Raw genomic sequence first — 27806 nt, forward strand, 5'->3', positions numbered from 1 at the left:
ATATTTTTTTCCTTAACCTTTCACACAATGAAACATAACTCGATTTGATGCCATGTGTTTAGTTGCCCATGTTTTGATCAATATTGGCAAGCAAACTTAACTGACGCTGTATAAAGAGCATAGGCATGGCCAACCCAAGCAAGACTAATGTTTGGGTCATGAGAAAAAAACAATAGCATTCGTTTTGGTCATCAACCGAACATACGCTTTGCCATCACTTGTTCACCTCTTCACCCCCACCATAAGAAGAAAAATGAAGTAGTACTTGTTTCCAGCAGAAGTTTTGGCAGCAATTTGCCTAAATTTACTACATAAATTTCAACAACGATTAAATAGCATACAAAGCAGAATTATCACAACATCATAACGGCATCAGACTAACATAATTAGTTTCTTGCAAGATCAGACTAACATAATTGGCTCAAACAACCCATGGATCGTGGATCCATGTCCAGAGTTGACTAGCACAATGTGCTGAGAACAAATGGAACTGCTTTTTGGGAATATTAGAGAATTGAGTGGCATTTTGGAAAGAGGTCATATTCTAGTGATATTTTTAGAGAATAGCCAAAATACAGTGGCATTTTGGAAAGAGGTCACAATGCAATTTCATGTAGTTCTTCACCCCACATATATATGGAAGGAAAACAGTAATAGTGCATATGTGCAGCTGATGTACACAACAAGAGTACAGTATATCGCAACGCGGCCAGCAACTCTCCTGTGACATGTCATATGATATCTGTTACTACAGTCTACAGCTATGGCTTCTAGTAGATGATATCATAATGCCCTGGTCTATACAGTAGTGTCACAGTAGGAACCGAGGAATCTGGTGACTCGTAGATGATGTGGATGTTAGGCTCCTCAATCGGTGAAACGTCAATGTTAACAACTCGGAGTGGCACCTGTAGGACATTGGTGAGCGCAGTGAGATTCACTTGTTGTGCATCTTTCTTCACTGGGAGAACCTCCTCCAGGCAGTACTGCAGTTCAAAAACACATAAGGCATCTGCCAGTGAGGATTTCACATCATTTCTTTTACATAAAATTCCAGTTGCTGGTACAAGTATTATGATGAAATTTTGCTCCTACTATGCAGTTCCATCACACAGACAGATCATAACTAGCAGACAAGAAAGGCAATACCATTTGCTTCTAATGTACTCCTACATATGACACTCAATTATGCATAGAAGATTACTGCACCATCTAAAGGAAATACTCACCCCTATTGCATCAGGCATTCCTTGACCAAGTTCGGTTATGTATGACTTAAAAGTTTCAACCTTAGTGCATATCTCAATAGCTGTCACAAGTCAAAGATACAAAAGTACTAAACACAAAACAAAAATAGTTGGAGTCAGAAAATTAGAGTAAGTTGGCAAGATAACTAAGAAAATTGTTGTATATTCTCACTGTTCACAAACTTCTGCTCATTTTGACTCTCCTGGAAAAGCCACTCTTGATAGCCACTGCAACAAAATTTATAACATAAGTACGCAACACAGTTTATTGTTGCGACAATGTTAATGCAAACTCACCTTACTGACAGTTTTTGTTTTTGTTCCATACATTCCAGTATGAAGCCCACAAAAGCCTGGACGAATTACAATATAATTAATATATAACTTAAGTGCACTTGGCGGTTCAAAACTAAAAAATTGGTGGATGAAACAATGCAGGAAGCCTTACATCATGAAGATCTGAATATGAACCAGGCAAATGAAGCCTTTGGAATTTCTCCCACATAGGTTCAAGTGCACCAAGTAAACGTAGCTCCTCCTCGTGAGATACTTTCACAAGCTGCTCCTATAGACCCAAAGGACAAAATGTAAGCATCACCAAGCACCAAGAACTTTAAGGTGCAGAACTGGAAGAAATTTAGCAACAAGATACTAGTGTACCAGGTATGAGTATATGAATGATCTGTAAAAGCAACTCGCGTCTCCAGGTACTTTCCGATATTCAGAGTAATTAGCCGAAAGCTTCTGCAGAATCGCACACAATAGATGAGAATATATAACAAACAAGTGAGGACACTAGTCAAGTAGAAATATAACAGCTCATCAGTCATATTACTTTTGCCTTATCTTTCATAATTTCATTTTCAAACTCATGCGGTAGAGATGATAAAGGTTCCTGCACCGAAACAAGATTTCAATTAGTAAAACCAATGTTATTTCCCAAATTGAAATCTCTAGCCTCAATGATAAAATCAGAGAATATCCTGTTAAAGTTAACCTTTTGAAGAATTTTTTTGCAGCCATTTTGTGATGCCTGCAAAACCATAGAAAACTGAAGGTGCAGAGAGGTTAAGTGTAACGCCCTCGATGCGGCTATATCTCCCACGTGTCGAAGCACGACTTAGAGGCATAACCGCATTGAAAGCAATATCGCAAGTGAGGTAATCTTCACACAATCCATGTAATACATAAGGGAAAAAGATACATAGTTGGCTTACAATCGCCACTTCACACAATTATATGAATAAAGCATTACATCAATCAGATACAATCAAGGTCCGACTACGGAACCAAAATAAAAGAAGAACCCCAAATGCGACACGGTCCCCGATCGACCCCAACTGGGCTCCACTACTGATCCACTAGAACGAAACAAAACAAAGAACAAGATCTTCATCGAGCTCCTCCTGAGCTTGGTTGCGTCATCTGCACAGACTCATCGGCACCTGCAAGCTGGTTTTGGAAGTATCTGTGAGCCACGGGGACTCAGCAATCTCGCACCCTCGCGATCAAGACTATTTAAGCTTATAGGAAGGGTAAAAGGTATGAGGTGGAGCTGCAGCAAGCGACTAGCATATATGGTGGCTAAACATGCGCAAATGAGAGCGAGAAGAGAAGGCAAAGCACGGTTGAACAACTATGATCAAGAAGTGATCCTAGAACAACCTATGTCAGGCATAACTCCAACACCGTGTTCACTTCCCGGACTCCGCCGGAAAGAGACCATCACGGTAACACACGCGGTTGATGCATTTTAATTAAGGTCAACTTCAGGTTTTCTACAACCGGACATTAACAAATTCCCATCTGCCCATAACCACGGGCACGGCTTTCGAAAGTTCAAATCCCTGCAGGGGTGTCCCAACTTAGCCCATGACAAGCTCTCACGGTCAACGAAGGAATAGACCTCCTCCCGAGACATTCCGATCAGACTCGGTATCCCGGTTCTACAAGACATCCTCGACAATGGTAAAACAAGTCCAGCAAGACCACCGGATGCGCCGACATCCCGATAGGAGCTGCACATATCTCGTTCTCAGGGCACACCGAATAAGCTAAGCGTACGGGAGCCAACGTAACCCAAGTTGCCAAGGGACGGCCCCGCACGGTGCTCTGGGTTGGACCAACACTTAGACAAGCACTGGCCTGAGGGGGGGGGGGGTTAAAATAAAGATGACCCTCGGGATGCGCGAGTCCCAAGGGAAAAAGGCTAGGTGGCAAATGGTAAAACCAAGGTTGGGCCTTGCTGGAGGAGTTTTATTCAAAGCGAACTGTCAAGGGGTTCCCATTATAACCCAACCGCGTAAGGAACGCAAAATCCGGGAACATAAAACCGATATGACGGAAACTAGGGCGGCAAGAGTGGAACAAAACACCAGGCATAAGGCCGAGCCTTCCACCCTTTACCAAGTATATAGATGCATTAATTAAATAAGAGATATTGTGATATCCCAACAAGTAAACCTGTTCTAACAAGGAACAACATCTCCATGTTCCAACAAGGAACAAACTTCAATCTTCACCTGCAACTAACAACGCTATAAGAGGGGCTGAGCAAAGCGGTAACATAGCCAAACAACGGTTTGCTAGGACAAGGTGGGTTAGAGGCTTGGTTCAACAATATGGGAGGCAAATAAGCAAGTGGTAGGTATCGCGGCATAGGCATAGCAAAAGAGCGAGCAACTAGCAAGCAAAGATAGAAGTGATTTTGAGGGTATGGTCATCTTGCCTGAAATCCCGCAAGAAAGAAGAACGAGTCCATGAGGAAGACAAACGAGCGTAGACAAACGAATCCTCACACACACGACGTTATCGGAACCGACCCGAAGAAGCAACACCGGAAAGAAGCAAACAACATAGTAAACAACCAACACATCAACATGGCATGATGCGCAATCGAGTATGATGCATGTCCGGATTAATGAAGCATGGCATGGCAAAGTGCACAAACAATCCTACAAATTAAGTGGAGCTCAATATGCATCGGGGTGCATATTGCCAAAACACCACATAACGTATTTAGTTCGATCTTGTTTATCTACCCAACAATATTAAATGTTGATTAACATGGCAAGAGGGTGAAGCAAAAGCAAAACTACCTATCTAGTCAAGTTTAAATGAGGCCGGGAACAACAGACAACAAATCCGGAAACTCCTCATGAGCATATTTTGGTTATGGTACTGTTCTGCCCTAAACCATATTTTATAGTTGTTAAACATGCAAAATGATGCCACCATGATAAACTAGGCATTTTCCACCCCATTTACATATAAAGTTTATTAAATACCGAGTTACGGTTATTTAGTTATGAAACAAAACATTTTAATAAGTTATTTAAGCAAATTTAATCAAACATCAGTTTAAACATTTTAAACATGGATGAAAGTGGCATATTATGGACCTACACAAAATTCTAAGCATTTTTCATTTATAATTTATTTAATTCTGTTACATGGTTAATTAGTTATTGAATGCATGAACATGAGGGGTTTTTCTGCAAATCTGTCACCCTCAGGATAAATAGACAAATCGTTCGCAGGAAAAAAATAGTGACTCGGGCCGAAACTGAGAGGGGCCGGGGAGCTGCTCACATCGGGCTTGACTGGGCCAGCTCGGATCTGGAAGGAAGCAGGCCGGCTTGGGGCGGTAGCTGGTGGCCCAGGAGGCGAAGGAGCTGGGCAGGCCACGGTCAACGCTCGAACGAGCGAGCCGCTGCTGCTCTCGTTTCATTTCTGAAGAACAGAAACAGCAGCAGGCCATGGCGATGCAGAAGACGGACGGCGCGGCAACGGGGCTCCGGCTAGCTGAGGAGTCCGGCAACGAAGGGGATGGTCGGGACCCGACGGATCCGAGGAGACGAGGTAGCCGGAGTTGGAGCTCCATGGCGGCAGTTCCTCTGCAAAACGGCGGCGGTGCAACACAAATCAGAGAGAGGGAGATGAGATGAGGGGACCGGAGGAAGGCGAGAAAGGGAACCAGGGCGGCGCTCAACTGAGACGGCGGTGGTGGAGATGCCCGGGACCCTCCTGGTCCAGAACGAGCGAGGCAGGAGGACTCGGGCGCGCTGGCGACCTGCTAGTCGGGTGCTGGTCGCGGCAGAGGCTCGGGGCAGGGGAGGAGCACGGCGAAGTCCCTTCGGCGGCCATGGCGCCTAGCGTGCTCCTTCCCAGGGCGTAGCTGCTCCTGCAGCAGATGGGCAGAAAGCAAAGGGTTCAAAGAGGGAAACGAGAGGAGCATGGGAAGGAGAAGAAGGGGGCGTTGGTGCTCATCTCCGGCGAAGCTTGCCGGCGGTGACGTGGCACAAGGCGAAGACTCGGGCTCCTGCTGAGACAAGAGAGGAGGAAGGGCCTCGATCCAATCGGGATCGAGCTCTGGCTGGCTGCGCGAAGGAGAGAGGAGATCCAGGAGAGGAGTGGCGGCTGCGGGTTGGCTCGGGTGGAGTGGATCGGGAAGGTGGAGGCTGGTTGGGTGGCTGAGGAAATCGAGGAGGATTTGGAATGAGCGGCGGCGGCGAGTGAGGGGATGGATGGGACAGCCGTCCGAGATTTTAGGTTTAGGTTGTTTATATAGGTAGGGGAAATAGGGTAAGGGGGTATTCGGTCCGTCCGATCGTAATCAGGCGGTCAAGAATTAATTGGTTAGGAAGTCCAATTAACAAAACGGAGACGTTTTGTAGATGTTTGGGGATGATCCGGACCCAACGGCGATGACTACCCGGGTCGGGTCCGGGGAAGTTCCGGACGCGCGCGTGAGGGATTCGAAGCACTGTGCAGAGAGGGTTTTGGGGTCTGGCGGTTGTCAGCGGACTGTGCAGAAACTTTGGGCTGAGAGAAGAGAAGAGAGAGAGACCCGGCGACAGTTTCCGGAGACCGAAAACATCCGACGTTAGACCGACTATAAGGTCGCTATAGTTATCCGTTGGGCTATCAAACGAACTCCGAATGCGATGAAACTTGGCAGGCGGCCTACCTACAACATAACAACACCACATGCCAACTTTCAACCCATTCCGAGAACATTTTTCGGCCACTTAAAAATAATATTTCGGACGTGCCGCGGGCGCGTGCCAGTGTGTCTGAGCTCAGAACTGACAACGGATGGCACTGGGGGAACCCGGACGAATGCAGGTTTTGAAAACATGATGATGCAATGCACATGATGACATGACAGGATGCGACACGCAAGCAAATGACAAGGCAACAACAACGAAACACCGGAAGACACCTGGCGCAACGGTCTCGGGGCGTTACAACACTCCACCACTACGAGAGGATCTCGTCCCGAGATCTAGAATGGCACCGTAGGGAAAAACGGAAGAGAAAGAGGAGAGGTAAAACTAAGTTGCTTCTTTGACAAACGAGTGAAACCAAAGAACCTTGAAAAGGTTAAGCCATCTCGAGAAAAGAATACAATGGAGATGAATGAAGTTGAAAGCACTCCGTTAGGAAAGAGGAACAAGGAAGAACAAATTCGGACAGCACTCCGATTGAAAAGAAAAGGAGTTGAATAAGAACTTGATAAGATGAGAAGATACTTGAAGAAATCACAACACACTGTCCCCGGAACTATTGAATGAATGGAGCAAGCGGTAAGAAAGATCTCAGACAGCACTCCGGTTGAAAAGAGATGCAAGGCTTGATAAGGCTAAAAGAACTTGAGCAAAAGGGCACAACACTCCGGTTAAATGGATAGGCATGAAAAGAACATGATGTTTGACAAAACGAGATGATGGGTTGAAAAGAGCAACATGACAATGCCTCCGGAACAAAAGAATAGAAGATAGATAATTGAAATAGGATAATGGAGAAGAAAAGCCAACTTCTGCCACAAAAGAGCTTGACAAGGCATCTTTTAGGAGAAGGGTCGAACGGAATTGTTGGAAAACCAACAACGAAAGGACAAGCTTGAAGTGGGCTTATAGAAGGCATGTCAACATTATGAGGTGACAACTTGCCACTCACGGAAAAGATTTGATTGGATTGATATGACCAAGGAGAGGAGAAAATATTTCGCCGGAAGGATAGATGAAGAACTTGGGTCACTTATAAGCACCATAATTAGCAACAATCCTTAGGGAAGGCTTTAGGTGGAATATAACCCAAGATAACTCCAATGAAGAGGTTGATGGATTTAAAATACCCCATTCTTAACAACATGTGAATCATGAAACATGAACTCAAATTATCAAGAATGACATAATACCACCTTCAAAGATACGAAAGAAAGAATTGCACTCCGGGTACCAAGATGAAGAATGCTTGAGCTCCTTAGAAAAGAATCTCAATGAACACTTGGAGAAGGGATATAAATCCTTGATGAACCACCATGTATAGCCTCCATGAAGAAACTCCGGTAACAAAAGAATAAAAAGAAAGAGAAATGGAAAACACAAGGTGAATCCTTGTAATGATTTAGATGAATCTCCGTGGTGAAATGATTCAGAGAACTTGGGACTCCAGGAAAAGAATAGATAAAGCATCTCGAATCGAGAATTTGATGAACCACTCCGGAAAAAGAATTAATCACTTAGATGAACAAGAATAAGAATTATGTTATGCGTATCCTTCACCAATTTAAATTGATGACCAACAACGGATTTGGCATACTACTTATTCTCGAAGAAAGGATTAGGATAGATATGGCGCCAACTTGAGAAGGTCTTCAACGAACCACCGGTAGAATTTGAAAGAACGGAAGTATGATAACGTAAGAAGAGGAATCTTGAATGAACCACCGTAAGACTTAAAAATGAACGAAGAGAAGATAAAGAAAACACCAGGAAGAATTAGCAAATGAATGAAGATGCTTGAGAGAATTTAGATATATGAGAACGAAGAGATGACGAGCTGATTAGAGAACTCTTGAACGATGCACCGGTAAGATTTGGAGAATGAGAGCTGAAAGCTGGAATGAATAGTCCTGAATTGATGGCCTTCAGATAAACAAATTGAAAAGACTCCTGAATTACTTCGGATGGGTGAGAAAGAATTCTGACAATCGAAAACAATTATGAGAGGATGGCAACAATCTCGAATGACGAATCTTGAAGAGAATGGAGCAAGGTTGAAAGAAGAATCTTCTTCGATCTTCCAAACTGAGAATGACGACGAGAAATACCATCATGACTAATTTAGGCACTCCGGAAGAATCAAAATGAAGAGGTTGAGCCAACGGTGAAAAGAATTATAAGATCTTGGAGAAAGCATTTGACTGATGACAATTCATTCTTACGTCAAACTTCGAAAAGAATTTTTACGGATATCTCCGGGATAATTAGAAGAGTCAGGTAAGATCCTGGAAAAAGACATGTGGGTTAGGGCCCACTCAAAAGAAACACCGTAGAATGATTGCTTGAAAAGAGAGATTCCACCGGTTGAAATAAATGGCTTGAATGAGGGAACATCCTCGAAAGATCTTGAACAAATGCAGAGTGAAAACACGAATCTCCGAGATATCTAGAGCACTCCGGAACAATTGAATAGCGAGAAGTGGATGGTAATGAGGTGCACCGGCATGATAAAATATTTGAAACAAGAAAAGGAATATGATCAACACTACAAAACTTGAATTGAAACCACCGGAGAAGAAAAAATGAGTAAAGGGTGACGAACTTGAAGCTCCGTTAGAATCTTCATGAGAATCATCGGATAAGAACATTGGCAGAAAAAAGGAATGAAGAGACTTCACAACAATAAAATGGATAGTTGATTAAGAAATTTGAATCGTTGAAGAAAAAGGGTGGGTGGGCGGGAAAACAATGGCAGCTTGGGACGAATGGAACAAACACCGTTGAGAAGACCTGATAATTGATCTTGCTGATATTGGAATGATCGGATCCACTTGAAGAGAGACACACCGGTTGAAAAGGATTGACATGACAATCTCGATGAACAAGAAGGATTAGTATTCACATAGGAGTATGAGAACACCATTTGGAAAAGGTATGGAATCAACATTTGACTTCGAAGCAACTCAAATACCACAACTCAAAACAAAACAAGGATTGGCTTGCAGAATAAGCCAGAACAAACATATGATAGAGATTTCTTCCGAAGTTTTCGTGGTGGGGCCTACACGGGCTCGATCGTACAGCACCATCATGTACAAGGCAGTGCACATGACATACGAAGTGTCCCCGAGTCGGCATAGCCAAGGACTCTTTAAGACACAACGAGACCACTGTAAAATCAACCCTGAATAGGCAGACCACTAGACGTCGAACCCCAATTTCATATCATACATCTGTCGGAAAGATATCCTAAGAGCTACTTGAATTCCCACTTATAAACTCCCGAAACTTTCCCAGTTATGCAATCAGGTGTTGGGGATACAGGGGAAGCATAATATCTCACCCAAAACTAGCAAATCCTACATCCAGCTGTATCCATCCTTCAACACATAACCAAGAAATCTTCGGAAATCATCTACCTCAACCTTCGAAAAGCATCCGTTATACAAGTTATGGCAATACTCCCGAACTCCCGCCCCAGTACTGGGTGGCGTCGAGGTTATCTCACCAACAACTGCATAAAAGAGATTTTCGATGTCGGCGAACTAAACTTAGGTATTCCAAAACTGCAACGATAAAATTGTGACGACAACACCTCGGAGCTCAACTCCCCGGGAGACTGCCACAACCCCTAAAGACAGGAAGCACCAAGAACAATGTTCTCGTCACAAAACCATCGGAACGATTCCAAGATACCCGCGTGATCCTAAAAAAAATTAGTGAAATTTGAGAAGAGAATAGTCAAAACTCTACGTCAGGATGCCTTACCAGAGCGATGAGGAGACTGGGCAGTAAAAAAGAATTCCTAAACTCTCCGATATATAATTCCTAAATGACTCAAAACATTTTTCTAGACTCAACTCGGCCGCTAAAAACGATCAAGCAATGGGGCTCCTAAGGTCGGGGAAGACTCTGATACCAACTTGTAACGCCCTCGATGCGGCTATATCTCCCACGTGTCGAAGCACGACTTAGAGGCATAACCGCATTGAAAGTAATGTCGCAAGTGAGGTAATATTCACACAACCCATGTTATACATAAAGGAAAAAGATACATAGTTGGCTTACAATCGCCACTTCACACAATTACATGAATAAAGCATTACATCAATCAGATACAATCAAGGTCCGACTACGGAACCAAAATAAAAGAAGAACCCCAAATGCGACACGGTCCCCGATCGACCCCAACTGGGCTCCACTACTGATCCACTAGAACGAAACAAAACAAAGAACAAGATCTTCATCGAGCTCCTCCTGAGCTTGGTTGCGTCATCTGCACGGACTCATCGGCACCTGCAAGCTGGTTTTGGAAGTATATGTGAGCCACGGGGACTCAGCAATCTCGCACCCTCGCGATCAAGACTATTTAAGCTTATAGGAAGGGTAAAAGGTATGAGGTGGAGCTGCAGCAAGCGACTAGCATATATGGTGGCTAAACATACGCAAATGAGAGCGAGAAGAGAAGGCAAAGCACGGTCGAACAACTATGATCAAGAAGTGATCCTAGAACAACCTACGTCAAGCATAACTCCAACAACGTGTTCACTTCCCGGACTCCGCCGGAAAGAGACCATCACGGTAACACACGCGGTTGATGCATTTTAATTAAGGTCAACTTCAGGTTTTCTACAACCGGACATTAACAAATTCCCATCTGCCCATAACCGCGGGCACGGCTTTCGAAAGTTCAAATCCCTGCAGGGGTGTCCCAACTTAGCCCATGACAAGCTCTCACGGTCAACGAAGGAATAGACCTCCTCCCGAGACATTCCGATCAGACTCGGTATCCCGGTTCTACAAGACATCCTCGACAATGGTAAAACAAGTCCAGCAAGACCACCGGATGCGCCGACATCCCGATAGGAGCTGCACATATCTCGTTCTCAGGGCACACCGAATAAGCTAAGCGTACGGGACCAATGTAACCCAAGTTGCCAAGGGACGGCCCCGCACGGTGCTCTGGGTTGGACCAACACTTAGACAAGCACTGGCCCGGGGGGGGGGGGGTTAAAATAAAGATGACCCTCGGGATGCGCGAGTCCCAAGGGAAAAAGGCTAGGTGGCGAATGGTAAAACCAAGGTTGGGCCTTGCTGGAGGAGTTTTATTCAAAGCGAACTGTCAAGGGGTTCCCATTATAACCCAACCGCGTAAGGAACGCAAAATCCGGGAACATAAAACTGATATGACGGAAACTAGGGCGGCAAGAGTGGAACAAAACACCAGGCATAAGGCCGAGCCTTCCACCCTTTACCAAGTATATAGATGCATTAATTAAATAAGAGATATTGTGATATCCCAACAAGTAAACCTGTTCTAACAAGGAACAACATCTCCATGTTCCAACAAGGAACAAACTTCAATCTTCACCTGCAACTAACAACGCTATAAGAGGGGCTGAGCAAAGCGGTAACATAGCCAAACAACGGTTTGCTAGGACAAGGTGGGTTAGAGGCTTGGTTCAACAATATGGGAGGCATGATAAGCAAGTGGTAGGTATCGCGGCATGGGCATAGCAAAAGAGCGAGCAACTAGCAAGCAAAGATAGAAGTGATTTTGAGGGTATGGCCATCTTGCCTGAAATCCCGCAAGAAAGAAGAACGAGTCCATGAGGAAGACAAACGAGCGTAGACAAACGAATCCTCACACACACGACGTTATCGGAACCGACCCGAAGAAGCAACACCGGAAAGAAGCAAACAACATAGTAAACAACCAACACATCAACATGGCATGATGCGCAATCGAGTATGATGCATGTCCGGATTAATGAAGCATGGCATGGCAAAGTGCACAAACAATCCTACAAATTAAGTGGAGCTCAATATGCATCGGGGTGCATATTGCCAAAACACCACATAACGTATTTAGTTCGATCTTGTTTATGTACCCAACAATATTAAATGTTGATTAACATGGCAAGAGGGTGAAGCAAAAGCAAAACTACCTATCTAGTCAAGTTTAAATGAGGCCGGGAACAACAGACAACAAATCCGGAAACTCCTCATGAGCATATTTTGGTTATGGTACTGTTCTGCCCTAAACCATATTTTATAGTTGTTAAACATGCAAATGATGCCACCGTGATAAACTAGGCATTTTCCACCCCATTTACATATAAAGTTTATTAAATACCGAGTTACGGTTATTTAGTTATGAAAGAAAACATTTTAACAAGTTATTTAAGCAAATTAATCAAACATCAGTTTAAACATTTTAAACATGGATGAAAGTAGCATATTATGGACCTACACAAAATTCTAAGCATTTTTCATTTATAATTTATTTAATTCTGTTGCATGGTTAATTAGTTATTGAATGCATGAACATGAGGGGTTTTTCTGCAAATCTGTCACCTTCAGGATAAATAGACAAATCGTTCGCAGGAAAAAAATAGTGACTCGGGCCGAAACTGAGAGGGGCTGGGGAGCTGCTCACATCGGGCTTGACTGGGCCAGCTCAGATCTGGAAGGAAGCAGGCCGGCTTGGGGCGGTAGCTGGTGGCCCAGGAGGCGAAGGAGCTGGGCAGGTCACGGTCAACGCTCGAACGAACGAGCCGCTGCTGCTCTCGTTTCGTTTCTGAAGAACAGAAACAGCAGCAGGCCATGGCGATGCAGAAGACGGACGGCGCGGCAACGGGGCTCCGGCTAGCTGAGGAGTCCGGCAACGAAGGGGATGGTCAGGACCCGACGGATCTGAGGAGACGAGGTATCCGGAGTTGGAGCTCCATGGCGGCAGTTTCTCTGCAAAACGGCGGCGGTGCAACACAAATCAGAGAGAGGGAGATGACATGAGCGGACCGGAGGAAGGCGGGAAAGGGAACCAGGGCGGCGCTCAACTGAGACGGCGGCGGTGGAGATGCCCGGGACCCTCCTGGTCCAGAACGAGCGAGGCAGGAGGACTCGGGCGCGCTGGCGACCTGCTAGTCGGGTGCTGGTCGCGGCAGAGGCTCGGGGCAGGGGAGGAGCACGGCGAAGTCCCTTCGGCGGCCATGGCGCCTAGCGTGCTCCTTCCCAGGGCGTAGCTGCTCCTGCAGCAGATGGGCAGAAAGCAAAGGGTTCAGAGAGGGAAACGAGAGGAGCATGGGAAGGAGAAGAAGGGGGCGTTGGTGCTCATCTCCGGCGAAGCTTGCCGGCGGTGACGTGGCACAAGGCGAAGACTCGGGCTCCTGCTGAGACAAGAGAGGAGGAAGGGCCTCGATCCAATCGGGATCGAGCTCTGGCTGGCTGCGCGAAGGAGAGAGGAGATCCAGGAGAGGAGTGGCGGCTGCGGGTTGGCTCGGGTGGAGTGGATCGGGAAGGTGGAGGCTGGTTGGGTGGCTGAGGAAATCGAGGAGGATTTGGAATGAGCGGCGGCGGCGAGTGAGGGGATGGATGGGACAGCCGTCCGAGATTTTAGGTTTAGGTTGTTTATATAGGTAGGGGAAATAGGGTAAGGGGGTATTCGGTCCGTCCGATCGTAATCAGGCGGTCGAGAATTAATTGGTTAGGAAGTCCAATTAACAAAACGGAGACGTTTTGTAGATGTTTGGGGATGATCCGGACCCAACGGCGACGACTGCCCAGGTCGGGTCCGGGGAAGTTCCGGACGCGCGCGTGAGGGATTCGAAGCACTGTGCAGAGAGGGTTTTGGGGTCTGGCGGTTGTCAGCGGACTGTGTAGAAACTTTGGGCTGAGAGAAGAGAAGAGAGAGAGACCCGGCGACAGTTTCCGGAGACCGAAAACATCCGACGTTAGACCGACTATAATGTCGCTATAGTTATCCGTTGGGCTATCAAACGAACTCCGAATGCGATGAAACTTGGCAGGCGGCCTACCTACAACATAACAACACCACATGCCAACTTTCAACCCATTCCGAGAACATTTTTCGGCCACTTAAAAATAATATTTCGGACGTGTCGCGGGCGCGTGCAAGTGTGTTTGGGCTTAGAACTGACAACGGATGGCACTGAGGGAACCCGGACGGATGCAGGTTTTGAAAACATAATGATGCAATGCACATGATGACATGACAAGATGCGACACGCAAGCAAATGACAAGGCAACAACAACGAAACACCGGAAGACACCTGGCGCAACGGTCTCGGGGCGTTACAACACTCCACCACTACGAGAGGATCTCGTCCCGAGATCTAGAATGGCACCATAGGGAAAAACGGAAGAGAAAGAGGAGAGGTAAAACTAAGTTGCTTCTTTGACAAACGAGTGAAACCAAAGAACCTTGAAAAGGTTAAGCCATCTCGAGAAAAGAATAAAATGGAGATGAATGAAGTTGAAAGCACTCCGTTAGGAAAGAGGAACAAGGGAGAACAAATTCGGACAGCACTCCGATTGAAAAGAAAAGGAATTGAATAAGAACTTGATAAGATGAGAAGATACTTGAAGAAATCACAACACACTGTCCCCGGAACTATTGAATGAATGGAGCAAGCGGTAAGAAAGATCTCAGACAGCACTCCGGTTGAAAAGAGATGCAAGGCTTGATAAGGCTAAAAGAACTTGAGCAAAAGGGCACAACACTCCGGTTAAATGGATAGGCATGAAAAGAACATGATGTTTGACAAAACGAGATGATGGGTTGAAAAGAGCAACATGACAATGCCTCCGGAACAAAAGAATAGAAGATAGATAATTGAAATAGGATAATGGAGAAGAAAAGCCAACTTCTGCCACAAAAGAGCTTGACAAGGCATCTTTTAGGAGAAGGGTCGAACGGAATTGTTGGAAAACCAACAACGAAAGGACAAGCTTGAAGTGGGCTTATAGAAGGCATGTCAACATTATGAGGTGACAACTTGCCACTCACGGAAAAGATTTGATTGGATTGATATGACCAAGGAGAGGAGAAAATATTTCGCCGGAAGGATAGATGAAGAACTTGGGTCACTTATAAGCACCATAATTAGCAACAATCCTTAGGGAAGGCTTTAGGTGGAATATAACCCAAGATAACTCCAATGAAGAGGTTGATGGATTTAAAATACCCCATTCTTAACAACATGTGAATCATGAAACATGAACTCAAATTATCAAGAATGACATAATACCACCTTCAAAGATACGAAAGAAAGAATTGCACTCCGGGTACCAAGATGAAGAATGCTTGAGCTCCTTAGAAAAGAATCTCAATGAACACTTGGAGAAGGGATATAAATCCTTGATGAACCACCATGTATAGCCTCCATGAAGAAACTCCGGTAACAAAAGAATAAAAAGAAAGAGAAATGGAAAACACAAGGTGAATCCTTGTAATGATTTAGATGAATCTCCGTGGTGAAATGATTCAGAGAACTTGGGACTCCAGGAAAAGAATAGATAAAGCATCTCGAATCGAGAATTTGATGAACCACTCCGGAAAAAGAATTAATCACTTAGATGAACAAGAATAAGAATTATGTTATGCGTATCCTTCACCAATTTAAATTGATGACCAACAACGGATTTGGCATACTACTTATTCTCGAAGAAAGGATTAGGATAGATATGGCGCCAACTTGAGAAGGTCTTCAACGAACCACCGGTAGAATTTGAAAGAACGGAAGTATGATAACGTAAGAAGAGGAATCTTGAATGAACCACCGTAAGACTTAAAAATGAACGAAGAGAAGATAAAGAAAACACCAGGAAGAATTAGCAAATGAATGAAGATGCTTGAGAGAATTTAGATATATGAGAACGAAGAGATGACGAGCTGATTAGAGAACTCTTGAACGATGCACCGGTAAGATTTGGAGAATGAGAGCTGAAAGCTGGAATGAATAGTCCTGAATTGATGGCCTTCAGATAAACAAATTGAAAAGACTCCTGAATTACTTCGGATGGGTGAGAAAGAATTCTGACAATCGAAAACAATTATGAGAGGATGGCAACAATCTCGAATGACGAATCTTGAAGAGAATGGAGCAAGGTTGAAAGAAGAATCTTCTTCGATCTTCCAAACTGAGAATGACGACGAGAAATACCATCATGACTAATTTAGGCACTCCGGAAGAATCAAAATGAAGAGGTTGAGCCAACGGTGAAAAGAATTATAAGATCTTGGAGAAAGCATTTGACTGATGACAATTCATTCTTACGTCAAACTTCGAAAAGAATTTTTACGGATATCTCCGGGATAATTAGAAGAGTCAGGTAAGATCCTGGAAAAAGACATGTGGGTTAGGGCCCACTCAAAAGAAACACTGTAGAATGATTGCTTGAAAAGAGAGATTCCACCGGTTGAAATAAATGGCTTGAATGAGGGAACATCCTCGAAAGATCTTGAACGAATGCAGAGTGAAAACACGAATCTCCGAGATATCTAGAGCACTCCGGAACAATTGAATAGCGAGAAGTGGATGGTAATGAGGTGCACCGGCATGATAAAATATTTGAAACAAGAAAAGGAATATGATCAACACTACAAAACTTGAATTGAAACCACCGGAGAAGAAAAAATGAGTAAAGGGTGACGAACTTGAAGCTCCGTTAGAATCTTCATGAGAATCATCGGATAAGAACATTGGCAGAAAAAAGGAATGAAGAGACTTCACAACAATAAAATGGATAGTTGATTAAGAAATTTGAATCGTTGAAGAAAAAGGGTGGGTGGGCGGGAAAACAATGGCAGCTTGGGACGAATGGAACAAACACCGTTGAGAAGACCTGATAATTGATCTTGCTGATATTGGAATGATCGGATCCACTTGAAGAGAGACACACCGGTTGAAAAGGATTGACATGACAATCTCGATGAACAAGAAGGATTAGTATTCACATAGGAGTATGAGAACACCATTTGGAAAAGGTATGGAATCAACATTTGACTTCGAAGCAACTCAAATACCACAACTCAAAACAAAACAAGGATTGGCTTGCAGAATAAGCCAGAACAAACATATGATAGAGATTTCTTCCGAAGTTTTCGTGGTGGGGCCTACACGGGCTCGATCGTACAGCACCATCATGTACAAGGCAGTGCACATGACATACGAAGTGTCCCCGAGTCGGCATAGCCAAGGACTCTTTAAGACACAACGAGACCACTGTAAAATCAACCGTGAATAGGCGGACCACTAGACGTCGAACCCCAATTTCATATCATACATCTGTCGGAAAGATATCCTAAGAGCTACTTGAATTCCCACTTATAAACTCCCGAAACTTTCCCAGTTATGCAATCAGGTGTTGGGGATACAGGGGAAGCATAATATCTCACCCAAAACTAGCAAATCCTACATCCAGCTGTATCCATCCTTCAACACATAACCAAGAAATCTTCGGAAATCATCTACCTCAACCTTCGAAAAGCATCCGTTATACAAGTTATGGCAATACTCCCGAACTCCCGCCCCAGTACTGGGTGGCGTCGAGGTTATCTCACCAACAACTGCATAAAAGAGATTTTCGATGTCGGCGAACTAAACTCAGGTATTCCAAAACTGCAACGATAAAATTGTGACGACAACACCTCGGAGCTCAACTCCCCGGGAGACTGCCACAACCCCTAAAGACAGGAAGCACCAAGAACAATGTTCTCGTCACAAAACCATCGGAACGATTCCAAGATACCCGCGTGATCCTAAAAAAAAAATTTAGTGAAATTTGAGAAGAGAATAGTCAAAACTCTACGTCAGGATGCCTTACCAGAGCGATGAGGAGACTGGGGAGTAAAAAAGAATTCCTAAAATCTCCGATATATAATTCCTAAATGACTCAAAACATTTTTCTAGACTCAACTCGGCCGCTAAAAACGATCAAGCAATGGGGCTCCTAAGGTCGGGGAAGACTCTAATGCCAACTTGTAACGCCCTCAATGCGGCTATATCTCCCACGTGTCGAAGCACGACTTAGAGGCATAACCGCATTGAAAGCAATGTCGCAAGTGAGGTAATCTTCACTCAACCCATGTAATACATAAGGGAAAAAGATACATAGTTGGCTTACAATCGCCACTTCACACAATTACATGAATAAAGCATTACATCAATCAGATACAATCAAGGTCCGACTACGGAACCAAAATAAAAGAAGAACCCCAAATGCGACACGGTCCCCGATCGACCCCAACTGGGCTCCACTACTGATCCACTAGAACGAAACAAAACAAAGAACAAGATCTTCATCGAGCTCCTCCTGAGCTTGGTTGCGTCATCTGCACGGACTCATCGGTACCTGCAAGCTGGTTTTGGAAGTATCTGTGAGCCACGGGGACTCAGCAATCTCGCACCCTTGCGATAAAGACTATTTAAGCTTATAGGAAGGGTAAAAGGTATGAGGTGGAGCTGCAGCAAGCGACTAGCATATATGGTGGCTAAACATACGCAAATGAGTGCGAGAAGAGAAGGCAAAGCACGGTCGAACAACTATGATCAAGAAGTGATCCTAGAACAACCTACGCCAAGCATAACTCCAACACCGTGTTCACTTCCCGGACTTCGCCGGAAAGAGACCATCACGGTAACACACGCGGTTGATGCATTTTAATTAAGGTCAACTTCAGGTTTTCTACAACCGGACATTAACAAATTCCCATCTGCCCATAACCGCGGGCACGACTTTCGAAAGTTCAAATCCCTGCAGGGGTGTCCCAACTTAGCCCATGACAAGTTCTCACGGTCAACGAAGGAATAGACCTCCTCCCGAGACATTTCGATCAGACTCGGTATCCCGGTTCTACAAGACATCCTCGACAATGGTAAAACAAGTCCAGCAAGACCACCCGATGCGCCGACATCCCGATAGGAGCTGCACATATCTCGTTCTCAGGGCACACCGAATAAGCTAAGCGTACGGGAGCCAACGTAACCCAAGTTGCCAAGGGACGGCCCCGCATGGTGCTCTGGGTTGGACCAACACTTAGACAAGCACTGGCCTTGGGGGGGGGGTTAAAATAAAGATGACCCTCGAGATGTGCGACTCCCAAGGGAAAAAGGCTAGGTGGCGAATGGTAAAACCAAGGTCGGGCCTTGCTGGAGGAGTTTTATTCAAAGCGAACTGTCAAGGGGTTCCCATTATAACCCAACCGTGTAAGGAACGCAAAATCCGGGAACATAAAACTGATATGACGGAAACTAGGGCGGCAAGAGTGGAACAAAACACCAGGCATAAGGCCGAGCCTTCCACCCTTTACCAAGTATATAGATGCATTAATTAAATAAGAGATATTGTGATATCCCAACAAGTAAACCTGTTCTAACAAGGAACAACATCTCCATGTTCCAACAAGGAACAAACTTCAATCTTCACCTGCAACTAACAACGCTATAAGAGGGGCTGAGCAAAGCGGTAACATAGCCAAACAACGGTTTGCTAGGACAAGGTGGGTTAGAGGCTTGGTTCAACAATATGGGAGGCATGATAAGCAAGTGGTAGGTATCGCGGCATAGGCATAGCAAAAGAGCGAGCAACTAGCAAGCAAAGATAGAAGTGATTTTGAGGGTATGGTCATCTTGCCTGAAATCCCGCAAGAAAGAAGAACGAGTCCATGAGGAAGACAAACGAGCGTAGACAAACGAATCCTCACACACACGACGTTATCGGAACCGACCCGAAGAAGCAACACCGGAAAGAAGCAAACAACATAGTAAACAACCAACACATCAACATGGCATGATGCGCAATCGAGTATGATGCATGTCCGGATTAATGAAGCATGGCATGGCAAAGTGCACAAACAATCCTACAAATTAAGTGGAGCTCAATATGCATCGGGGTGCATATTGCCAAAACACCACATAACGTATTTAGTTCGATCTTGTTTATCTACCCAACAATATTAAATGTTGATTAACATGGCAAGAGGGTGAAGCAAAAGCAAAACTACCTATCTAGTCAAGTTTAAATGAGGCCGGGAACAACAGACAACAAATCCGGAAACTCCTCATGAGCATATTTTGGTTATGGTACTGTTCTGCCCTAAACCATATTTTATAGTTGTTAAACATGCAAAATGATGCCACCATGATAAACTAGGCATTTTCCACCCCATTTACATATAAAGTTTATTAAATACCGAGTTACGGTTATTTAGTTATGAAACAAAACATTTTAATAAGTTATTTAAGCAAATTTAATCAAACATCAGTTTAAACATTTTAAACATGGATGAAAGTGGCATATTATGGACCTACACAAAATTCTAAGCATTTTTCATTTATAATTTATTTAATTCTGTTACATGGTTAATTAGTTATTGAATGCATGAACATGAGGGGTTTTTCTGCAAATCTGTCACCCTCAGGATAAATAGACAAATCGTTCGCAGGAAAAAAATAGTGACTCGGGCCGAAACTGAGAGGGGCCGGGGAGCTGCTCACATCGGGCTTGACTGGGCCAGCTCGGATCTGGAAGGAAGCAGGCCGGCTTGGGGCGGTAGCTGGTGGCCCAGGAGGCGAAGGAGCTGGGCAGGCCACGGTCAACGCTCGAACGAGCGAGCCGCTGCTGCTCTCGTTTCATTTCTGAAGAACAGAAACAGCAGCAGGCCATGGCGATGCAGAAGACGGACGGCGCGGCAACGGGGCTCCGGCTAGCTGAGGAGTCCGGCAACGAAGGGGATGGTCGGGACCCGACGGATCCGAGGAGACGAGGTAGCCGGAGTTGGAGCTCCATGGCGGCAGTTCCTCTGCAAAACGGCGGCGGTGCAACACAAATCAGAGAGAGGGAGATGAGATGAGGGGACCGGAGGAAGGCGAGAAAGGGAACCAGGGCGGCGCTCAACTGAGACGGCGGTGGTGGAGATGCCCGGGACCCTCCTGGTCCAGAACGAGCGAGGCAGGAGGACTCGGGCGCGCTGGCGACCTGCTAGTCGGGTGCTGGTCGCGGCAGAGGCTCGGGGCAGGGGAGGAGCACGGCGAAGTCCCTTCGGCGGCCATGGCGCCTAGCGTGCTCCTTCCCAGGGCGTAGCTGCTCCTGCAGCAGATGGGCAGAAAGCAAAGGGTTCAAAGAGGGAAACGAGAGGAGCATGGGAAGGAGAAGAAGGGGGCGTTGGTGCTCATCTCCGGCGAAGCTTGCCGGCGGTGACGTGGCACAAGGCGAAGACTCGGGCTCCTGCTGAGACAAGAGAGGAGGAAGGGCCTCGATCCAATCGGGATCGAGCTCTGGCTGGCTGCGCGAAGGAGAGAGGAGATCCAGGAGAGGAGTGGCGGCTGCGGGTTGGCTCGGGTGGAGTGGATCGGGAAGGTGGAGGCTGGTTGGGTGGCTGAGGAAATCGAGGAGGATTTGGAATGAGCGGCGGCGGCGAGTGAGGGGATGGATGGGACAGCCGTCCGAGATTTTAGGGTTAGGTTGTTTATATAGGTAGGGGAAATAGGGTAAGGGGGTATTCGGTCCGTCCGATCGTAATCAGGCGGTCGAGAATTAATTGGTTAGGAAGTCCAATTAACAAAACGGAGACGTTTTGTAGATGTTTGGGGATGATCCGGACCCAACGGCGACGACTGCCCGGGTCGGGTCCGGGGAAGTTCCGGACGCGCGCGTGAGGGATTCGAAGCACTGTGCAGAGAGGGTTTTGGGGTCTGGCGGTTGTCAGCGAACTGTGCAGAAACCTTGGGCTGAGAGAAGAGAAGAGAGAGAGACCCGACGATAGTTTCCGGAGACCGAAAACATCTGACGTTAGACCGACTATAATGTCGCTATAGTTATCCATTGGGCTATCAAACGAACTCCGAATGCGATGAAACTTGGCAGGCGGCCTACCTACAACATAACAACACCACATGCCAGCTTTCAACCCATTCCGAGAACATTTTTCGGCCACTTAAAAATAATATTTCGGACGTGCCGCGGGCGCGTGCAAGTGTGTCTGGGCTCAGAACTGACAACGGATGGCACTGGGGGAACCTGGACGGATGCAGGTTTTGAAAACATGATGATGCAATGCACATGATGACATGACAAGATGCGACACGCAAGCAAATGACAAGGCAACAACAACGAAACACTGGAAGACACCTGGCGCAACGGTCTCGGGGCGTTACAACACTCCACCACTACGAGAGGATCTCGTCCCGAGATCTAGAATGGCACCGTAGGGAAAAACAGAAGAGAAAGAGGAGAGGTAAAACTAAGTTGCTTCTTTGACAAACGAGTGAAACCAAAGAAGCTTGAAAAGGTTAAGCCATCTCGAGAAAAGAATACAATGGAGATGAATGAAGTTGAAAGCACTCCGTTAGGAAAGAGGAACAAGGAAGAACAAATTCGGACAGCACTCCGATTGAAAAGAAAAGGAGTTGAATAAGAACTTGATAAGATGAGAAGATACTTGAAGAAATCACAACACACTGTCCCCGGAACTATTGAATGAATGGAGCAAGCGGTAAGAAAGATCTCAGACAGCACTCCGGTTGAAAAGAGATGCAAGGCTTGATAAGGCTAAAAGAACTTGAGCAAAAGGGCACAACACTCCGGTTAAATGGATAGGCATGAAAAGAACATGATGTTTGACAAAACGAGATGATGGGTTGAAAAGAGCAACATGACAATGCCTCCGGAACAAAAGAATAGAAGATAGATAAGTGAAATAGGATAATGGAGAAGAAAAGCCAACTTCTGCCACAAAAGAGCTTGACAAGGCATCTTTTAGTAGAAGGGTCGAACGGAATTGTTGGAAAACCAACAACGAAAGGACAAGCTTGAAGTGGGCTTATAGAAGGCATCTCAACATTATGAGGTGACAACTTGCCACTCACGGAAAAGATTTGATTGGATTGATATGACCAAGGAGAGGAGAAAATATTTCGCCGGAAGGATAGATGAAGAACTTGGGTCACTTATAAGCACCATAATTAGCAACAATCCTTAGGGAAGGCTTTAGGTGGAATATAACCCAAGATAACTCCAATGAAGAGGTTGATGGATTTAAAATACCCCATTCTTAACAACATGTGAATCATGAAACATGAACTCAAATTATCAAGAATGACATAATACCACCTTCAAAGATACGAAAGAAAGAATTGCACTCCGGGTACCAAGATGAAGAATGCTTGAGCTCCTTAGAAAAGAATCTCAATGAACACTTGGAGAAGGGATATAAATCCTTGATGAACCATCATGTATAGCCTCCATGAAGAAACTCCGGTAACAAAAGAATAAAAAGAAAGAGAAATGGAAAACACAAGGTGAATCCTTGTAATGATTTAGATGAATCTCCGTGGTGAAATGTGTGACGCCCCCGATTTAATCGTACACTAATCATACACGCAAACGTGTACGATCAAGATCAGAGACTCACGGGAAGATATCACAACACAACTCTACAAATAAAATAAGTCATACAAGCAACATATTACAAGCCAGGGGCCTCGAGGGCTCGAATACAAGAGCTCGATCATAGACGAGTCAGCGGAAGCAACAATATTTGAGTACAGACATAAGTTAAACAAGTTTGCCTTAAGAAGGCTAGCACAAACTGGGATACAGATCGAAAGAGGCGCAGGCCTCCTGCCTGGGATCCTCCTAAACTACTCCTGGTCGTCGTCAGCGGGCAGCACGTAGTAGTAGGCACCTCCGGTGTAGTAGGAGTCGTCGTCGACGGTGGCGTCTGGCTCCTGGACTCCAGCATCTGGTTGCGACAACCAGAATGAAAGGAAAGGGGGAAAAGGGGGAGAAAGCAACCGTGAGTACTCATCCAAAGTACTCGCAAGCAAGGAGCTACACTACATATGTATGCATTGGTATCAACTGGAATAAGGCTATTATATGTGGACTGGACTGCAGAAAGCCGGAATAAGAGGGGGATAGCTAGTCCTTTCGAAGACTACGCTTCTGGCAGCCTCCGTCTTGCAGCATGTAGAAGAGAGTAGACTGAAGTCCTCCAAGTAGCATCGCATAGCATAATCCTAACCGATGATCCTCCCCTCGTCGCCCTGTGAGAGAGCGATCACCGGTTTTATCTGGCACTTGGAAGGGTGTGTTTTATTAAGTATCTGGTTCTAGTTGTCATAAGGTCAAGGTACAACTCCAAGTCGTCCTGTTACCGAAGATCACGGCTATTCGAATAGATTAACTTCCCTGCAGGGGTGCACCACATTCCCCAACACGCTTGATCCCATTTGGCCGGACACACTTTTCGGGGTCATGCCCGGCCGCGAAAGATCAACACGTCGCAGCCCCACCTAGGCACAACAGAGAGGTCAGCACGCCGGTCTATACCTAAGCGCACAGGGGTCTGGGCCCATCGCCCTTAGCACACCTGCACGTTGCGAACGCGGCCGGAAGCAGAACTAGCCCCCTTAATACAAGAGCAGGCTTACGGTCCAATCCGGCGCGCGCCACTCAGTCGCTGACGTCACGAAGGCTTCGGCTGATACCACGACGCCGGGATACCCATAACTACTCCCGCGTAGATGGTTAGTGCGTATAGACCAAATGGCCAGACTCAGATCAAAAACCCAGATCTCGTTAAGCGTGTTAAGTATCCGCGAACGCCGACCAGGGCCAGGCCCACCTCTCTCCTAGGTGGTCTCAACCTGCCCTGTCGCTCCGCCTCAAAGTAACAGTCGGGGGCCATCGGGAACCCAGGCCCACCTCTACCGGGATGGAGCCACCTGCCCCTTCAGCCCCCATCTCCGAACAGTATCACAGGTAAGGTAACTGTGTAAAGTATATTGTATATGCCCGTGATCACCTCCCGAAGTGATCACGGCCCAGTAGTATAGCATGGCAGATGGACAAGAGTGTAAGGCCACTAATGGAACACTAGCATCCTATACTAAGCAGTAGGATAGCAGGTAATGGTATTAACAGTAGTAGCAAGGATAGGCTATGCATCAGGATAGAAGTAACGTTGCTAGGGGTGACCTAACGCAGGGATAGGTGATATCTGCGAAGGGGGGAAACATCCGGGAAAGTATCCCCGGGGTTCCGCGTTTTCGGACAGATGAACCGGAGGTGAAATGTTGCAGGTTCACTATGCTAGGGACGCGTGGCGGACGAACGGGCTGCGTATCCGAATTCGTCTCGTTGTTCTGAGCAACTTTCATGTACAAAGTTTTTCCATCTGAGCTACGGTTTATTTTATATTAATTTTAAAAGATTTAATCATTTTTAGATTTATCAGAAATTAATTTAATTCGAAAATGTTTATTGCGTCATCATGACGTCAGCGGTCAGCGTTGACCGTTGACCGGTCAAACAAGGCAGTGGGGCCCAATTGTCATTCACTGTTTACCTAATCAAATAATTAAGGCTAATTAATAGTGTTAATTAGATTAACTAACAGGATTAACTAAGTTAATTGATTATCTTAACTAATTAATTATTATTTTTACTATTATTTTTATTCCTTTTTTTAAAAGTTCCAGGGGGTGGGCCCCACATGTCATTGGCCCCTGGCCTTAGCAGGCACAGGGCGCAGCCCGATCTGGCGCAACGGGTGCCCGGCAGGGCGCATCCAGGTGCTGGGGTTCAACCCGCCCGGTGCGAGGCGAGGTCGCCGGTGACGGATTCGAGGCCCGGGCAGTGCGGCCGCGGGCGCGGTGAGCGCGCGGGCGCGTGGCAGAGGAGGCCGGGGCAGGCCGCGGCGATGTAGCGAGGGCGAGTGGGGCCGCGTGGGGCTGCCGGTGCAGAGCAGCAGCAGACAGCAGGAGGAGAGGCTAGGGCGCGGGCGCGGCATGGCCGCGGCAGCGGAAAGCGCGGACGCGCGCGGGCGAGCAGGGAGGGCGAGGCGACGCTGGCCTCGCTTGGCAGCGATTGGGGCGAGGCGAGGCTCGGGTGCGCGTGTGCGGCAACAGGCGGGCGAGAGGCGCGGCGACGGGGCAACCAGCGCGAGGACGACGCGCGGGGGAGGCGGGCGAGCAGCGCGGCGACGGCGCGCGCGGTCAAGCACGGCAAGCGTGTGCACGCGCGAGAGAGAGGAGGAGAGGGAGAGCTCACGAGGGCCGTAGGGGTTTTGGCAGCGTGCTCGGGGAGGCTCGGGGTGGCCGGAGTAGCGCGAGGGAGAGGTGAGGAGGCGAGGCAATGACGGCGGTGAGGAGCAACGCCGAGGCTCGGGGCGCTGCGGGGCCGAGCCCCCCGATTTAGCTCGGGTCAAGGGGGCAGGCGCCTGTGCTGCAGGCGACGGAGAGGCGGCGTTAGCGTCGGGGGAGCGATCCGGCGAGGGGCGCCGGCGTGGTGTCGATCCGGGCGGCGCTGGTGTCGGGGGCGACGTTGGTTCGTTCCCCCGATCCTGATCTGGATCGGGGAGAGAGATGTGGGGTGGTTGGATTAGTGTTTCGGGGGAGAGGGGATAAGGGAGTGATGGGGGGGGGGGCTGGGCCTGTGGGCTGGTGGGCTGGATGCCCAGTTGGGCCAAACGGCCGAAGGGGAGGGGGAAGGTCCGGGGTTTTGTTTCTTTCCTTTTTCTCTGTTTTCTTTTTATTTATCCTTTTCGATTTATTATAGTTGCTATTTATTTTAGTTTTTATAAATTACAAAAGTGGCACCAAATTTAGTGTTACAAATTGTGCCTTTGCCACTATTAATTTAGCTCTTCAAAACAAAATGGTTTGTAATAGTTTAATCCTTTTAAAAGCATTTAAGTAATTGTTTAACCCTAGTTTTAATTAATTTCTTGCATCTAAATATTTTATCAAAATGTGGTTTCTGCATCAATATTATTTATGATTTATTTTCTACAACTAGAACATTTTAGTTTTAAAGTTTTGAAAACTTTTAATGTTTGCTTTTAATTCAGTTTGAATTTGAATCGGTTTTGAATTATCTAGAGTTCATCAACAGTAACCGAGGTGACGTGGCATCCTTAGTGGGGGACCACTGTAGCTTAATTATCCGGGCGTCACAAAATGATTGAGAGAACTTGGGACTCCAGGAAAAGAATAGATAAAGCATCTCGAATCGAGAATTTGATGAACCACTCCAGAAAAAGAATTAATCACTTAGATGGAACAAGAATAAGAATTATGTTATGCGTATCCTTCACCAATTTAAATTGATGACCAACAACGGATTTGGCATACTACTTATTCTCGAAGAAAGGATTAGGATAGATATGGCACCAACTTGAGAAGGTCTTCAACGAACCACCGGTAGAATTTGAAAGAACGGAAGTATGATAACGTAAGAAGAGGAATCTTGAATGAACCACCGTAAGACTTAAAAATGAACGAAGAGAAGATAAAGAAAACACCGGGAAGAATTAGCAAATGAATGAAGATGCTTGAGAGAATTTAGATATATGAGAACGAAGAGATAACGAGCTGATTAGAGAACACTTGAGCGATGCACCGGTAAGATTTGGAGAATGAGAGCTGAAAGCTGGAATGAATAATCCTGAATTGATGGCCTTCAGATAAACAAACTGAAAAGACTCCTGAATTACTTCGGATGGGTGAGAAAGAATTCTGACAATCGAAAACAATTATGAGAGGATGGCAACAATCTCGAATGACGAATCTTGAAGAGAATGGAGCAAGGTTGAAAGAAGAATCTTCTTCGATCTTCCAAACTGAGAATGATGACGAGAAATACCATCATGACTAATTTAGGCACTCCGTAAGAATCAAAACGAAGAGGTTGAGCCAACGGTGAAAAGAATTATAAGATCTTGGAGAAAGCATTTGACTGATGA

General features: G+C 46.0%; 1 protein-coding gene across 4 annotated transcripts in view; it reads right to left on the minus strand.

Moving 5' to 3' along the window:
- Positions 1-615: 615 nt before the first annotated feature.
- LOC125521388 (OVARIAN TUMOR DOMAIN-containing deubiquitinating enzyme 1-like) overlaps positions 616-27806 on the minus strand; it is a 34622-nt gene continuing 7431 nt past the window's right edge. Inside the window, exons 1-7 of one of the 4 annotated variants that reach the window (XM_087534979.1) lie at positions 2245-2292; positions 2083-2142; positions 1908-1991; positions 1696-1812; positions 1545-1600; positions 1230-1475; positions 616-986 (exon numbers count right to left, since the gene is read on the minus strand). In XM_087534979.1, coding sequence (XP_087391105.1) covers positions 1394-1475; positions 1545-1600; positions 1696-1812; positions 1908-1991; positions 2083-2142; positions 2245-2292 — 447 coding nt within the window. In that variant the 3' untranslated portion in view covers positions 616-986; positions 1230-1393. Of the gene's footprint in view, positions 987-1229; positions 1476-1544; positions 1813-1907; positions 1992-2082; positions 2143-2244; positions 2293-27806 lie in introns of those variants that run through there. The other 3 variants (XR_015610518.1, XM_048686447.2, XM_048686446.2) reach the window with 3 other exon arrangements.

This window comes from Triticum urartu, chromosome 7A, assembly GCF_056163025.1.
Source record: "Triticum urartu cultivar PI428250 chromosome 7A, HENAU_Tu73, whole genome shotgun sequence".
Classification (NCBI taxonomy): domain Eukaryota; kingdom Viridiplantae; phylum Streptophyta; class Magnoliopsida; order Poales; family Poaceae; genus Triticum; species Triticum urartu.